The sequence below is a fragment of the Gymnodraco acuticeps genome, unplaced genomic scaffold (assembly GCF_902827175.1).
Source record: "Gymnodraco acuticeps unplaced genomic scaffold, fGymAcu1.1, whole genome shotgun sequence".
Classification (NCBI taxonomy): Eukaryota; Metazoa; Chordata; class Actinopteri; order Perciformes; family Bathydraconidae; genus Gymnodraco; species Gymnodraco acuticeps.
In genome coordinates, this window is record NW_022990906.1 from 21,359 (window position 1) to 37,226 (window position 15,868).

General features: G+C 41.1%; 2 protein-coding genes and 1 pseudogene across 2 annotated transcripts; all 3 read right to left on the reverse strand.

The window, feature by feature from the left end:
• Nucleotides 1-930: 930 nt before the first annotated feature.
• LOC117557841 (high choriolytic enzyme 1-like) lies at nucleotides 931-2,002 on the reverse strand. Its single transcript, XM_034233818.1, has one exon. It carries the CDS (start codon nucleotides 1,923-1,925, stop codon nucleotides 1,122-1,124), a length of 804 nt encoding a protein of 267 aa, XP_034089709.1. The 5' UTR covers nucleotides 1,926-2,002; the 3' UTR covers nucleotides 931-1,121.
• Nucleotides 2,003-5,721: 3,719 nt separating this feature from the next.
• On the reverse strand, nucleotides 5,722-6,793 carry LOC117557842 (high choriolytic enzyme 1-like). The gene has a single exon (XM_034233819.1). It carries the CDS (start codon nucleotides 6,714-6,716, stop codon nucleotides 5,913-5,915), a length of 804 nt encoding a protein of 267 aa, XP_034089710.1. The 5' UTR covers nucleotides 6,717-6,793; the 3' UTR covers nucleotides 5,722-5,912.
• A 3,722-nt stretch (nucleotides 6,794-10,515) lies between these two features.
• On the reverse strand, nucleotides 10,516-11,581 carry LOC117557849 (annotated as a pseudogene).
• Between the last annotated feature and the right edge of the window lie 4,287 nt (nucleotides 11,582-15,868).

Consider the following 15,868-nt stretch of genomic DNA (forward strand, 5'->3'; position numbering starts at 1 on the left):
TTGGATGTTGGAGTGGCAGTGCGCCAAGGTTACGCAGAGCGTAAACAGCTCTTTGAAATATAACGAAACCACGGCAGACTATCCAAAGCTGGAATCAAACGCCCCCCCCCCCCCCCCAGAACTACACATGCTGGCTATTGTGTTTCGCAAAATGTTCTATGGGACGTCTCTATTGGGAACGTTTTGGTTTTTCCAACAATTACAAGTTGCCAGTATTAAACACATTGGTGTTATCAAATGTAAAACATATAATTAATAAATGGTTGAATGGGTGCGCAGTACAGATCGGGCAGGTGGGCAGATTGGGTAGTGATAGTGACAATCGCAATTATGCTTGAAATGTCCCTTATAGGCCTACGTCTGTTTCCGGTTATTTTTATTTTGAAATTCAGTTCCTGACGGACGCCAAAAAAGCCAGAGATTATGGAATTAAACAAAAACATAAAAACAAGGATCATTGTGTGTTATTGTTGAGTAAATAACAGTGTGTTATTTAGAAAAGAATAACAAATTATAAGGAAAAAAAGATTAAAAGAAATTCAGATTTCAGTATCCTGAGGCTCAGAGCCCCATTTATTTTCCTCACAGACGACAAAAAAAGTCCGACATTATACGATTTAAAATAAAAACAATAATCGTGGCTTGATATTGAGTAAGGAGATGTTTTTATGAACCCCACAGCTTCCGGTCTTCCAAGACCCGAACGGACAAAAAGACGTGTTGCAGGGACGAAACATACTACCAATATAAATACATTGCTTTTAAAATCGTTCTGTGTGACACGAAAAAAAGGGGAAAATCGTGTTGGTGAACACGAATCAATAGATCAAATGTTGTGACTAAAACACAAAACGCCGTGAGACTGGGTTGGCATATGCGTGTATTTTTTTTTAAAGACACAAATGATGAAAATAACTAGACAGCAATCAGTAATCTCTGCAGCACTTTTATTACAGATCATTTAGGGATATGATGACGGTCATATAATCTGCCGTTTGAACATTTGAAGAACAGTGAAATATTTGATGTTGATTCCATACGTCACAGTGTTTTTTGATTAATTACAGGAAAAACAAAGCAGAAAAAGTACGATTTTTTGGCATTTTTCATCAGCATTGTTATTAGCAACGGTAGAGCTTGTTGATCCTCATGATGTCCCCGCGGGACATGCCCCTCCTCTGGCCGATCTGGACGTTGGGGTTTGGGATGGGGGTGATGGAGTCCTTCCCCCGCTGGATGGAGAAGGCTGTTCTTCCATAGTGCATGATGGAGCTGTAGTCGTAGGGGGTGTTCAGGTTGTTGGTGTCGTGCTTTTTGAAGTTGTAGGCCATCTGCGGGTTGATGTTCTGCCAGTTGATCCTGACGTGTGAGTCGCGGTCGCTCCTGGTCTGTTCGTGATGGAAGCCCAGAGCGTGGTTGATCTCGTGCTGGACGGTGCCGTGGTGGACGCAGCCCTGCCTGTTGAGAGAGAGCACCTGTCTGCCTCCTGTTCTGCCCAGAGAGGAGTAACATCCGCCCTTGTTCTCAATGCTGATGTAGTCGTACTGGTTCTGACGGGGGACGAAGCGGAGGCAGGTCTTGCTGTGGAAGGTATTCATAGCGTTGGTGATCATCTGTCTCTCCGAGCTGGTGAATTGACTGCTCGTGGTGAAGGGGATCGTCACTAAGCCTCTGGAGCCTTTCTTCCACAGGCAGCTCTGGGACCAGCACTTCATGGCGTTTCTGGTTTTGGGAGCCAGCAGGTCTCCTTCCAGCAGGATCTCATCTGTGGCGTTGTTGGAGGTCAAAATCCTGGTGGTGATGTCGACAGTGTCCTCTTCGTCTACTTCTTCTTCTTCATCTTCTTCGATTCCTTCCTCCTGGAGAGGAAGTGCCTGAGAGAGGCCGAGCAGGAGCAGCAGCAGCAGGCTGGCAGAGGGAGTCATCTTCAGGGTCGGTCTGGAGGCTGTGGAGCTGCTGTGGAGAGACTCCTTGAAGCTTGATGTTTGACTCAGTTCAGTCCAGGGTCTTTATACTCTCCTCTACAGGTGTGTCTGCAGGAGGATTATGGGTTGGTGTCTACACTGCTAGGCCTGAACAAACATCTGAAGGGAGGACTCCACAGACAAACCTGCTTTTTAAACATGTTTGTTATTTCTGGTCATTAGATGGATCGCCTCAGCTTTATGTTGGATTTATTTAAGGAGACACCTTTTATGTTCCTCAGACAATAAGACCTCACATTAGAACCTCTTTGCCAAACTAACCTTAAGAAGGGTAATGTAAGTTTAAAACTTGCAAGTGAGATTTTTTCCCCAAACATTTCTATTGATTGTATTATTTCAAATTCGCTTTTTATACTAATAGACATACACTATTTGGACAGGAACAGATCATTTATGCCAAACAAATACAAACAGCATCTGAATATTTGGAGACTGATCTGTCACTGGGTCGACACTTTATATACAGTAAGGGTCATTACCAAGTGAAATAAAAAAACACACAGACATCTTTAACTACTAAAATCAAGATAATTCCCTTTTTACATTTGTGGCAGAAGTTGATGTCATGTGAGCAAAGGTTAAGAATTATAGTAAAAGGAAGCTCATAAGCTCAAAACGTCAGGTCTTGGCTTATGTTTGCCATGTCTGCAATCCTAGTTTAGCATGCAAGTATGCTAAGGTTTTTAAATGAGTAATACACATCCAGTACAGCTGAGCGAGGCCAATGGGAATGTCCTTAGTTTTCGAGCTCTTTGGGAAAATATCAAAGTATAGGACCAATCAAAGTGTTGGCCTGATGAATGAGCTTTAGGAAAAGTCTGATATCAACGCAAGTGATTAAAATGTATTGTTAGGGGTCATGAATGTGTGCACCAAATGTCATGGCAATACATTCAACTAGCTGTGAAGAAACCATAGATGTCAACCTCATGTCGACCTTAAAGTAAATGTCTAGGTATCAAGAAAGTTGGTAGGAATACCTATCTTGGGCTCAGGAGAACTGTTGCAAATATTATGGCAATTAATCCATGTTTAAAATAATTGTTCAGTCTGTCCGAAGCACATGATGAAACGTTATCACGTTTTTGACCCGTTACTAGTTGTTATCAGTTTCGTTGTGTTGCTACAGAAGAGGCAGATTGGAAAGACTGCAGCTACTGCAGGTTGTTAAAATAAAAGTGAAGCTTAACAATCACAGTTTTAAGCACCTGGTCAACATTGTGAATTCAAACAGAATAACGTGTTTAAGGTTTTTGCAGCAAAAAACGACTTGGTTAGGTTAAGGAAAGGATCCTGGCTTGGGTTACATTGGTATGTTTTTTTACGTATTACGTGACTTATAATAAGTCAATGTATTCAGTTATGTCTTCACACATGACACAGACAGCTGTCTCCTGGGTAAAATGTATGTCTTATTTGACCCGTCCATACATCCACCCATTAACCACCCATATACCTCACAGACCCTTTGTCTGTATGGACTTGTGGCTCCTTTCACCACATTATCTTACATCATTTCCTCCTTCGCTACGTCATTATTAGACCACTATAGATCCACATTGTATTTGTATCGGTGGGCAAACATGTGAATAAATAACAAAGGCTTTCTGAACCTACTAGAAGGTAAAGCAGACCCTTTCTAACCCATATCCATGAGGCAGCTGACGTCAGCATACCTACAGGCAGGCTGCTTGCATAATTAACAACACCAGAAGTCCTATAAAAAAACTTAACTGCTGTTCTGGAAGTCGTTAAAGATACCTGAAATACTCTTTTAACCATCTGGATGAAAAGTTCAAGATATGTTTATTGCAAGTAAAAAGATCACTGGGTTCTTTAATGTTGTTGAAATTGTTTTATGCTGAGCTCTGTGGCCCAAATAATATGGTTATAAATGGGTTGTAAAAATATAATGGTTATACATGAGAGGCAGGACTTGGGGCCGACTAACAGTCAGTTCATCCTCAATTCATTTTTGTTCAGTTTTGATCAGAATTTTTTTTCAGTGCAAGATAAAGCTTGATATTGAATTGCAGAACTGTAACTTTCACCTCACGATCCAATACTGATACAAAAATACAGAAATACACAATTCCTGTATGACTTTACAGTGAACTGAAACTGATAACATGATGACATGCACCATGTCGGCATTGCATTCATGTTCATGAGCAACCCAGTCTCTCGGCATTTCGTGTTATAGTCACGACATTTAATCCATTGATTCGTGTTCACCAACACAATCTTCCCCTTTTTTCCGTGTCACACAGAACGATTTTAAAAGCAATGTATTTATATTGGTAGTGTGTTTCGGGCCTGCAACACGTCTTTTTGTCCGTTCGGGTCTTGGAAGACCGGAAGCTGTGGGGTTCATAAAAACATCTTATTACTCAATATCAAGCCACGATTATTGTTTTTATTTTAAATTGTATAATGTCGGACTTTTTTTGTCGTCTGTGAGGAAAATAAATGGGGCTTAGAGGCTCAAAATACTTAAATCTGTATTTTTTAAAATCTTTTTTTCCTTCTAATTTGTTATTCTTTTCTAAATAACACACTGTTATTTACTCAACAATAACACACAATTATCCTTGTTTTTATTTATTTGTTTGATTCCATAATCTCATGCTTTTTTGGCGTCCGTCAGGAACTGAATTTCAAAATAAAAATAACCGGAAACAGACGTAGGCCTATAAGGGACATTTCGAGCATCATCGAGTTTAGGATGGCCAAAGACACTACACTACCCATAATCCCCAGCTATCGTTTAGGACTACAGTCCCCGTGATGAATCTTCAAGCTCTGGGATTGGATGTTGGAGTGGCAGTGCGCCAAGGTTACGCAGAGCGTAAACAGCTCTTTGAAATATAACGAAACCACGGCAGACTATCCAAAGCTGGAATCAAACGCCCCCCCCCCCCCCAGAACTACACATGCTGGCTATTGTGTTTCGCAAAATGTTCTATGGGACGTCTCTATTGGGAACGTTTTGGTTTTTCCAACAATTACAAGTTGCCAGTATTAAACACATTGGTGTTATCAAATGTAAAACATATAATTAATAAATGGTTGAATGGGTGCGCAGTACAGATCGGGCAGGTGGGCAGATTGGGTAGTGATAGTGACAATCGCAATTATGCTTGAAATGTCCCTTATAGGCCTACGTCTGTTTCCGGTTATTTTTATTTTGAAATTCAGTTCCTGACGGACGCCAAAAAAGCCAGAGATTATGGAATTAAACAAAAACATAAAAACAAGGATCATTGTGTGTTATTGTTGAGTAAATAACAGTGTGTTATTTAGAAAAGAATAACAAATTATAAGGAAAAAAAGATTAAAAGAAATTCAGATTTCAGTATCCTGAGGCTCAGAGCCCCATTTATTTTCCTCACAGACGACAAAAAAAGTCCGACATTATACGATTTAAAATAAAAACAATAATCGTGGCTTGATATTGAGTAAGGAGATGTTTTTATGAACCCCACAGCTTCCGGTCTTCCAAGACCCGAACGGACAAAAAGACGTGTTGCAGGGACGAAACATACTACCAATATAAATACATTGCTTTTAAAATCGTTCTGTGTGACACGAAAAAAAGGGGAAAATCGTGTTGGTGAACACGAATCAATAGATCAAATGTTGTGACTAAAACACAAAACGCCGTGAGACTGGGTTGGCATATGCGTGTATTTTTTTTTAAAGACACAAATGATGAAAATAACTAGACAGCAATCAGTAATCTCTGCAGCACTTTTATTACAGATCATTTAGGGATATGATGACGGTCATATAATCTGCCGTTTGAACATTTGAAGAACAGTGAAATATTTGATGTTGATTCCATACGTCACAGTGTTTTTTGATTAATTACAGGAAAAACAAAGCAGAAAAAGTACGATTTTTTGGCATTTTTCATCAGCATTGTTATTAGCAACGGTAGAGCTTGTTGATCCTCATGATGTCCCCGCGGGACATGCCCCTCCTCTGGCCGATCTGGACGTTGGGGTTTGGGATGGGGGTGATGGAGTCCTTCCCCCGCTGGATGGAGAAGGCTGTTCTTCCATAGTGCATGATGGAGCTGTAGTCGTAGGGGGTGTTCAGGTTGTTGGTGTCGTGCTTTTTGAAGTTGTAGGCCATCTGCGGGTTGATGTTCTGCCAGTTGATCCTGACGTGTGAGTCGCGGTCGCTCCTGGTCTGTTCGTGATGGAAGCCCAGAGCGTGGTTGATCTCGTGCTGGACGGTGCCGTGGTGGACGCAGCCCTGCCTGTTGAGAGAGAGCACCTGTCTGCCTCCTGTTCTGCCCAGAGAGGAGTAACATCCGCCCTTGTTCTCAATGCTGATGTAGTCGTACTGGTTCTGACGGGGGACGAAGCGGAGGCAGGTCTTGCTGTGGAAGGTATTCATAGCGTTGGTGATCATCTGTCTCTCCGAGCTGGTGAATTGACTGCTCGTGGTGAAGGGGATCGTCACTAAGCCTCTGGAGCCTTTCTTCCACAGGCAGCTCTGGGACCAGCACTTCATGGCGTTTCTGGTTTTGGGAGCCAGCAGGTCTCCTTCCAGCAGGATCTCATCTGTGGCGTTGTTGGAGGTCAAAATCCTGGTGGTGATGTCGACAGTGTCCTCTTCGTCTACTTCTTCTTCTTCATCTTCTTCGATTCCTTCCTCCTGGAGAGGAAGTGCCTGAGAGAGGCCGAGCAGGAGCAGCAGCAGCAGGCTGGCAGAGGGAGTCATCTTCAGGGTCGGTCTGGAGGCTGTGGAGCTGCTGTGGAGAGACTCCTTGAAGCTTGATGTTTGACTCAGTTCAGTCCAGGGTCTTTATACTCTCCTCTACAGGTGTGTCTGCAGGAGGATTATGGGTTGGTGTCTACACTGCTAGGCCTGAACAAACATCTGAAGGGAGGACTCCACAGACAAACCTGCTTTTTAAACATGTTTGTTATTTCTGGTCATTAGATGGATCGCCTCAGCTTTATGTTGGATTTATTTAAGGAGACACCTTTTATGTTCCTCAGACAATAAGACCTCACATTAGAACCTCTTTGCCAAACTAACCTTAAGAAGGGTAATGTAAGTTTAAAACTTGCAAGTGAGATTTTTTTCCCCAAACATTTCTATTGATTGTATTATTTCAAATTCGCTTTTTATACTAATAGACATACACTATTTGGACAGGAACAGATCATTTATGCCAAACAAATACAAACAGCATCTGAATATTTGGAGACTGATCTGTCACTGGGTCGACACTTTATATACAGTAAGGGTCATTACCAAGTGAAATAAAAAAACACACAGACATCTTTAACTACTAAAATCAAGATAATTCCCTTTTTACATTTGTGGCAGAAGTTGATGTCATGTGAGCAAAGGTTAAGAATTATAGTAAAAGGAAGCTCATAAGCTCAAAACGTCAGGTCTTGGCTTATGTTTGCCATGTCTGCAATCCTAGTTTAGCATGCAAGTATGCTAAGGTTTTTAAATGAGTAATACACATCCAGTACAGCTGAGCGAGGCCAATGGGAATGTCCTTAGTTTTCGAGCTCTTTGGGAAAATATCAAAGTATAGGACCAATCAAAGTGTTGGCCTGATGAATGAGCTTTAGGAAAAGTCTGATATCAACGCAAGTGATTAAAATGTATTGTTAGGGGTCATGAATGTGTGCACCAAATGTCATGGCAATACATTCAACTAGCTGTGAAGAAACCATAGATGTCAACCTCATGTCGACCTTAAAGTAAATGTCTAGGTATCAAGAAAGTTGGTAGGAATACCTATCTTGGGCTCAGGAGAACTGTTGCAAATATTATGGCAATTAATCCATGTTTAAAATAATTGTTCAGTCTGTCCGAAGCACATGATGAAACGTTATCACGTTTTTGACCCGTTACTAGTTGTTATCAGTTTCGTTGTGTTGCTACAGAAGAGGCAGATTGGAAAGACTGCAGCTACTGCAGGTTGTTAAAATAAAAGTGAAGCTTAACAATCACAGTTTTAAGCACCTGGTCAACATTGTGAATTCAAACAGAATAACGTGTTTAAGGTTTTTGCAGCAAAAAACGACTTGGTTAGGTTAAGGAAAGGATCCTGGCTTGGGTTACATTGGTATGTTTTTTTACGTATTACGTGACTTATAATAAGTCAATGTATTCAGTTATGTCTTCACACATGACACAGACAGCTGTCTCCTGGGTAAAATGTATGTCTTATTTGACCCGTCCATACATCCACCCATTAACCACCCATATACCTCACAGACCCTTTGTCTGTATGGACTTGTGGCTCCTTTCACCACATTATCTTACATCATTTCCTCCTTCGCTACGTCATTATTAGACCACTATAGATCCACATTGTATTTGTATCGGTGGGCAAACATGTGAATAAATAACAAAGGCTTTCTGAACCTACTAGAAGGTAAAGCAGACCCTTTCTAACCCATATCCATGAGGCAGCTGACGTCAGCATACCTACAGGCAGGCTGCTTGCATAATTAACAACACCAGAAGTCCTATAAAAAAACTTAACTGCTGTTCTGGAAGTCGTTAAAGATACCTGAAATACTCTTTTAACCATCTGGATGAAAAGTTCAAGATATGTTTATTGCAAGTAAAAAGATCACTGGGTTCTTTAATGTTGTTGAAATTGTTTTATGCTGAGCTCTGTGGCCCAAATAATATGGTTATAAATGGGTTGTAAAAATATAATGGTTATACATGAGAGGCAGGACTTGGGGCCGACTAACAGTCAGTTCATCCTCAATTCATTTTTGTTCAGTTTTGATCAGAATTTTTTTTCAGTGCAAGATAAAGCTTGATATTGAATTGCAGAACTGTAACTTTCACCTCACGATCCAATACTGATACAAAAATACAGAAATACACAATTCCTGTATGACTTTACAGTGAACTGAAACTGATAACATGATGACATGCACCATGTCGGCATTGCATTCATGTTCATGAGCAACCCAGTCTCTCGGCATTTCGTGTTATAGTCACGACATTTAATCCATTGATTCGTGTTCACCAACACAATCTTCCCCTTTTTTCCGTGTCACACAGAACGATTTTAAAAGCAATGTATTTATATTGGTAGTGTGTTTCGGGCCTGCAACACGTCTTTTTGTCCGTTCGGGTCTTGGAAGACCGGAAGCTGTGGGGTTCATAAAAACATCTTATTACTCAATATCAAGCCACGATTATTGTTTTTATTTTAAATTGTATAATGTCGGACTTTTTTTGTCGTCTGTGAGGAAAATAAATGGGGCTTAGAGGCTCAAAATACTTAAATCTGTATTTTTTAAATCTTTTTTTCCTTCTAATTTGTTATTCTTTTCTAAATAACACACTGTTATTTACTCAACAATAACACACAATTATCCTTGTTTTTATTTATTTGTTTGATTCCATAATCTCGTGCTTTTTTGGCGTCCGTCAGGAACTGAATTTCAAAATAAAAATAACCGGAAACAGACGTAGGCCTATAAGGGACATTTCGAGCATCATCGAGTTTAGGATGGCCAAAGACACTACACTACCCATAATCCCCAGCTATCGTTTAGGACTACAGTCCCCGTGATGAATCTTCAAGCTCTGGGATTGGATGTTGGAGTGGCAGTGCGCCAAGGTTACGCAGAGCGTAAACAGCTCTTTGAAATATAACGAAACCACGGCAGACTATCCAAAGCTGGAATCAAACGCCCCCCCCCCCCCCCCCAGAACTACACATGCTGGCTATTGTGTTTCGCAAAATGTTCTATGGGACGTCTCTATTGGGAACGTTTTGGTTTTTCCAACAATTACAAGTTGCCAGTATTAAACACATTGGTGTTATCAAATGTAAAACATATAATTAATAAATGGTTGAATGGGTGCGCAGTACAGATCGGGCAGGTGGGCAGATTGGGTAGTGATAGTGACAATCGCAATTATGCTTGAAATGTCCCTTATAGGCCTACGTCTGTTTCCGGTTATTTTTATTTTGAAATTCAGTTCCTGACGGACGCCAAAAAAGCCAGAGATTATGGAATTAAACAAAAACATAAAAACAAGGATCATTGTGTGTTATTGTTGAGTAAATAACAGTGTGTTATTTAGAAAAGAATAACAAATTATAAGGAAAAAAAGATTAAAAGAAATTCAGATTTCAGTATCCTGAGGCTCAGAGCCCCATTTATTTTCCTCACAGACGACAAAAAAAGTCCGACATTATACGATTTAAAATAAAAACAATAATCGTGGCTTGATATTGAGTAAGGAGATGTTTTTATGAACCCCACAGCTTCCGGTCTTCCAAGACCCGAACGGACAAAAAGACGTGTTGCAGGGACGAAACATACTACCAATATAAATACATTGCTTTTAAAATCGTTCTGTGTGACACGAAAAAAAGGGGAAAATCGTGTTGGTGAACACGAATCAATAGATCAAATGTTGTGACTAAAACACAAAACGCCGTGAGACTGGGTTGGCATATGCGTGTATTTTTTTTTAAAGACACAAATGATGAAAATAACTAGACAGCAATCAGTAATCTCTGCAGCACTTTTATTACAGATCATTTAGGGATATGATGACGGTCATATAATCTGCCGTTTGAACATTTGAAGAACAGTGAAATATTTGATGTTGATTCCATACGTCACAGTGTTTTTTGATTAATTACAGGAAAAACAAAGCAGAAAAAGTACGATTTTTTGGCATTTTTCATCAGCATTGTTATTAGCAACGGTAGAGCTTGTTGATCCTCATGATGTCCCCGCGGGACATGCCCCTCCTCTGGCCGATCTGGACGTTGGGGTTTGGGATGGGGGTGATGGAGTCCTTCCCCCGCTGGATGGAGAAGGCTGTTCTTCCATAGTGCATGATGGAGCTGTAGTCGTAGGGGGTGTTCAGGTTGTTGGTGTCGTGCTTTTTGAAGTTGTAGGCCATCTGCGGGTTGATGTTCTGCCAGTTGATCCTGACGTGTGAGTCGCGGTCGCTCCTGGTCTGTTCGTGATGGAAGCCCAGAGCGTGGTTGATCTCGTGCTGGACGGTGCCGTGGTGGACGCAGCCCTGCCTGTTGAGAGAGAGCACCTGTCTGCCTCCTGTTCTGCCCAGAGAGGAGTAACATCCGCCCTTGTTCTCAATGCTGATGTAGTCGTACTGGTTCTGACGGGGGACGAAGCGGAGGCAGGTCTTGCTGTGGAAGGTATTCATAGCGTTCGGTGATCATTCTGTCTCTCCGAGCTGGTGAATTGACTGCTCGTGGTGAAGGGGATCGTCACTAAGCCTCTGGAGCCTTTCTTCCACAGGCAGCTCTGGGACCAGCACTTCATGGCGTTTCTGGTTTTGGGAGCCAGCAGGTCTCCTTCCAGCAGGATCTCATCTGTGGCGTTGTTGGAGGTCAAAATCCTGGTGGTGATGTCGACAGTGTCCTCTTCGTCTACTTCTTCTTCTTCATCTTCTTCGATTCCTTCCTCCTGGAGAGGAAGTGCCTGAGAGAGGCCGAGCAGGAGCAGCAGCAGCAGGCTGGCAGAGGGAGTCATCTTCAGGGTCGGTCTGGAGGCTGTGGAGCTGCTGTGGAGAGACTCCTTGAAGCTTGATGTTTGACTCAGTTCAGTCCAGGGTCTTTATACTCTCCTCTACAGGTGTGTCTGCAGGAGGATTATGGGTTGGTGTCTACACTGCTAGGCCTGAACAAACATCTGAAGGGAGGACTCCACAGACAAACCTGCTTTTTAAACATGTTTGTTATTTCTGGTCATTAGATGGATCGCCTCAGCTTTATGTTGGATTTATTTAAGGAGACACCTTTATGTTCCTCAGACAATAAGACCTCACATTAGAACCTCTTTGCCAAACTAACCTTAAGAAGGGTAATGTAAGTTTAAAACTTGCAAGTGAGATTTTTTCCCCAAACATTTCTATTGATTGTATTATTTCAAATTCGCTTTTTATACTAATAGACATACACTATTTGGACAGGAACAGATCATTTATGCCAAACAAATACAAACAGCATCTGAATATTTGGAGACTGATCTGTCACTGGGTCGACACTTTATATACAGTAAGGGTCATTACCAAGTGAAATAAAAAAACACACAGACATCTTTAACTACTAAAATCAAGATAATTCCCTTTTTACATTTGTGGCAGAAGTTGATGTCATGTGAGCAAAGGTTAAGAATTATAGTAAAAGGAAGCTCATAAGCTCAAAACGTCAGGTCTTGGCTTATGTTTGCCATGTCTGCAATCCTAGTTTAGCATGCAAGTATGCTAACGTTTTTAAATGAGTAATACACATCCAGTACAGCTGAGCGAGGCCAATGGGAATGTCCTTAGTTTTCGAGCTCTTTGGGAAAATATCAAAGTATAGGACCAATCAAAGTGTTGGCCTGATGAATGAGCTTTAGGAAAAGTCTGATATCAACGCAAGTGATTAAAATGTATTGTTAGGGGTCATGAATGTGTGCACCAAATGTCATGGCAATACATTCAACTAGCTGTGAAGAAACCATAGATGTCAACCTCATGTCGACCTTTAAAGTAAATGTCTAGGTATCAAGAAAGTTGGTAGGAATACCTATCTTGGGCTCAGGAGAACTGTTGCAAATATTATGGCAATTAATCCATGTTTAAAATAATTGTTCTGTCTGTCCGAAGCACATGATGAAACGTTATCACGTTTTTGACCCGTTACTAGTTGTTATCAGTTTCATTGTGTTGCTACAGAAGAGGCAGATTGGGAAGACTGCAGCTACTGCAGGTTGTTAAAATAAGAGTGAAGCTTAACAATCACAGTTCTATTTTGTCCCTACTGACCGCCAGAGGCGGTGCTTTTAGCACTGGATATGTCCATCGCACGCATGCACAGTTCGAGTACCTAATAACAACAAAGTCACCTGTGACCCACGTGACTACGGCTACATAGGCCGGCGTCACTAGTGGATCGGTTCCTTTTCATCTTCTCGCTCCGTGAGAGTACCGCGGCTACATTCTTGAGAAAATGAGAATCCTATACAGAAACTAAATCCATTAGCTCTTACTATCTTACACATGCAGAGACATTGACAAAGTTACACACATGTGTTGAAGGATTAACACAAATGTGTTAGTTAACACATATCTTTAAACTAATGAAAGCAAAATAACAACCTCTGACACAGATTTTTCTATCCTGATCTTTATAATGTTCAGCTGTTTTAACTAAATGTTTTAACATTTATGAAGGGAAAATTAGCTTCGGTATTTCCATTTTGACTGCATATTTTTTTAGTTTGTTGTATGCCACACAACTGTCAGAGAAGAAAAACATACTCCTTTACCTAAAATAAGCCTCAAAAGTGACCTTTGGATGTACATTAACAAACAAGGAGCTTCATGTGAAATGTAATATTTGTTTTTACCAGTAATTGGATGAAACCACTGACCTTTTCAGTTGTATTGTCCGACCCTGTGTGTCCTCATGTGTTCTCACAAAAACACAGGCTGTTACCATGGGTAGATATATACTCTTATTTAGGCGAGTGACATCGCTCAATTTCATTCTGGGTTTATCAACTAACAAGCTTATTTGCAGCCCCACCCATGCACTGGGCTGCTGATAGCTTCATGTTTAACCAGATTTATTATAGTAATAACATGCTTCTGTTTCCACCATGTTTATTTACATAATGGGGATTTTTTTACTGGGGGGACGCTATTTTAGTTAGGTCATCCCAAACAATGCCACACAAGTGCGCACGCGCACAGTGCACTCACAAAACGGGCAGACAGGTCCACAGAAACTACCGGTATGCTTAGTCCTACTTTAGTTACTGTACTGCAAAAAGCAGACGGCGGTGCGCTCAACACACACACAGACTCAAAACCATGGACAAACTGGCACATAAGTTACATAAACAATGTATAGGCCTAAATTGCATAAATGCTTGAGCTACAGTATTGCAACTAAGCAGACAGCGCTGCTTCTCTCTCTCTCTCCACTTTCAAAATCTATTTAAAACTCATAACAAACAAACACAATTCCCAAAGTTTTACTGAAATTAACTTATTAAAGGGATAGTGGAAATGGAACCTCAAATAGTTTCGTTTTAACTTATATACAAGCATAATTACGTACCAAAACAATCACACCTGATTAAAAAAATATAATAATTGCCTTACGCATGTTAGAAGCACTTTATTGCAGCTTCCCCGAAGTTTTTTAGAAACGAAATGTTCGACTCAGCCAAACTGGAAGTGACGAAAACGTAGGAAGACGATACGATAACAAACCATGGCGTCTATGCAGAATGAACGTGGAAGGGCAAATATACCAGACAAAGAAGAAGGATTGTACGAGGTATCCAGTGATGATAGCGAGTCAGAAACATCCTCTCGGCTTTCCTACGAAAATGTCGTTTTAGGAACTGAATCTGAATCCGGTTCAGTAAGCAACGATGGTGACAATATTGAGCCAGACGATGGACCATTACGTCCTTATTTGTTCGAGTCCGAGCCCGAGGTGATAGTTCACGGCATGGGCAATGGCGAGGATGACCAGGACCAGGCGCCAGATGATGCACCCCTACGCACAAATAATCTTGACTGGTAGGTCCCTAAGCATAGCTCACGCATCTTAAGATCACCTGTAGCCTTTACAAATATTAATCATTGTTAACCAGTTAAGCCCGAAGGTCCCCCCGGTGGACCCCTCCCACCGTTTTTTTTCTCTCACATGTCTCAGGGCTTCTTAACATTTATGAAACTATTAATGTTTCATACCCTTTTAAAGGTAAGAAACTCCGCTAACTGACAATAAGAACAATTGTTAGCTAGAAAAAACACAAGAGTAATACCAAGCCTTTGAATTAGCATTGAGCGAAACAATGCTAACGCTTTTTTACACACAACACACGGTAGAAATGCCCTTATTACTATCTTAAAAATGGTTTATTATGCTTATTTTTAATAAAAATACATAAGTTAAACCCAAAATTCGCGGATTTCCACTATCCCTTTAAATAAACAAAATGAAAAATATAGCCTACTTATGCAAACAATAGTGAATCTGGACTTGAAATTATGCTGATGAGGCCTAGCCTACATTGCAAATAAGCAGACAGCGCTGCTTTTCACACACACACACACACACACACACACACATCACACACACACACACACACACACACACCACACACCAACACACACACACACACACACACACACACACAGCACACACCCACCACACACACACACCACACACACAACACACACCACACACACACACACACACACACACACACAGCACCACACACACACACACACACACACACACACACACACCACACACACACACACACACACACACACACACACACACACACACACCACACACCACACCTTGCGTTTTGAAGACTGATACATCCAAAATGGATGAACAAACTTTGCAGCCCAGTTTCCCAGCTTTGCAGTGTTTCCACGGGTATTCCTCTTGTTTCCTCCGCCGCATCTCCTCCGTCCATGCATCTGGGAAAGGTGAGCTTGAGCTAGCTAGGGCAACGTTGCTAGCATAGCTAACGTTGACGTTAGTGATGGCATTATCCACATCTTTAGGCGGCTCTTCTGATGATGTACTAGTAGCAGCTTCACTTGTAGCTTCGGTGCTGCTAGCCTCTTTCTTTTTGTGAATGATATTCTTTTTAGAAAATAAGTCAAGTATAGAATGTTTGCCTGCCATTGTCGAGCTTTCTCGTTAGCGTTCTTGAGGGAAAGAGCTACCGCCAAATCACTGACACACCCCCAGCTAGCCACGGGGTCACAAGCGTGATGACGAATCATCATTTTTTAAGGAAATCGTTTTTATTTTTTATTATAATTACTGTGAAATGTATTATGTTTTTGTCATTATTACAACA

What these genes read in the sequence shown, in the direction of transcription:
- LOC117557841 (XM_034233818.1), bottom strand. Translation starts at nt 1,925, where the DNA reads ATGACTCCCTCTGCCAGCCTGCTGCTGCTGCTCCTGCTCGGCCTCTCT.
- LOC117557842 (XM_034233819.1), bottom strand. Translation starts at nt 6,716, where the DNA reads ATGACTCCCTCTGCCAGCCTGCTGCTGCTGCTCCTGCTCGGCCTCTCT.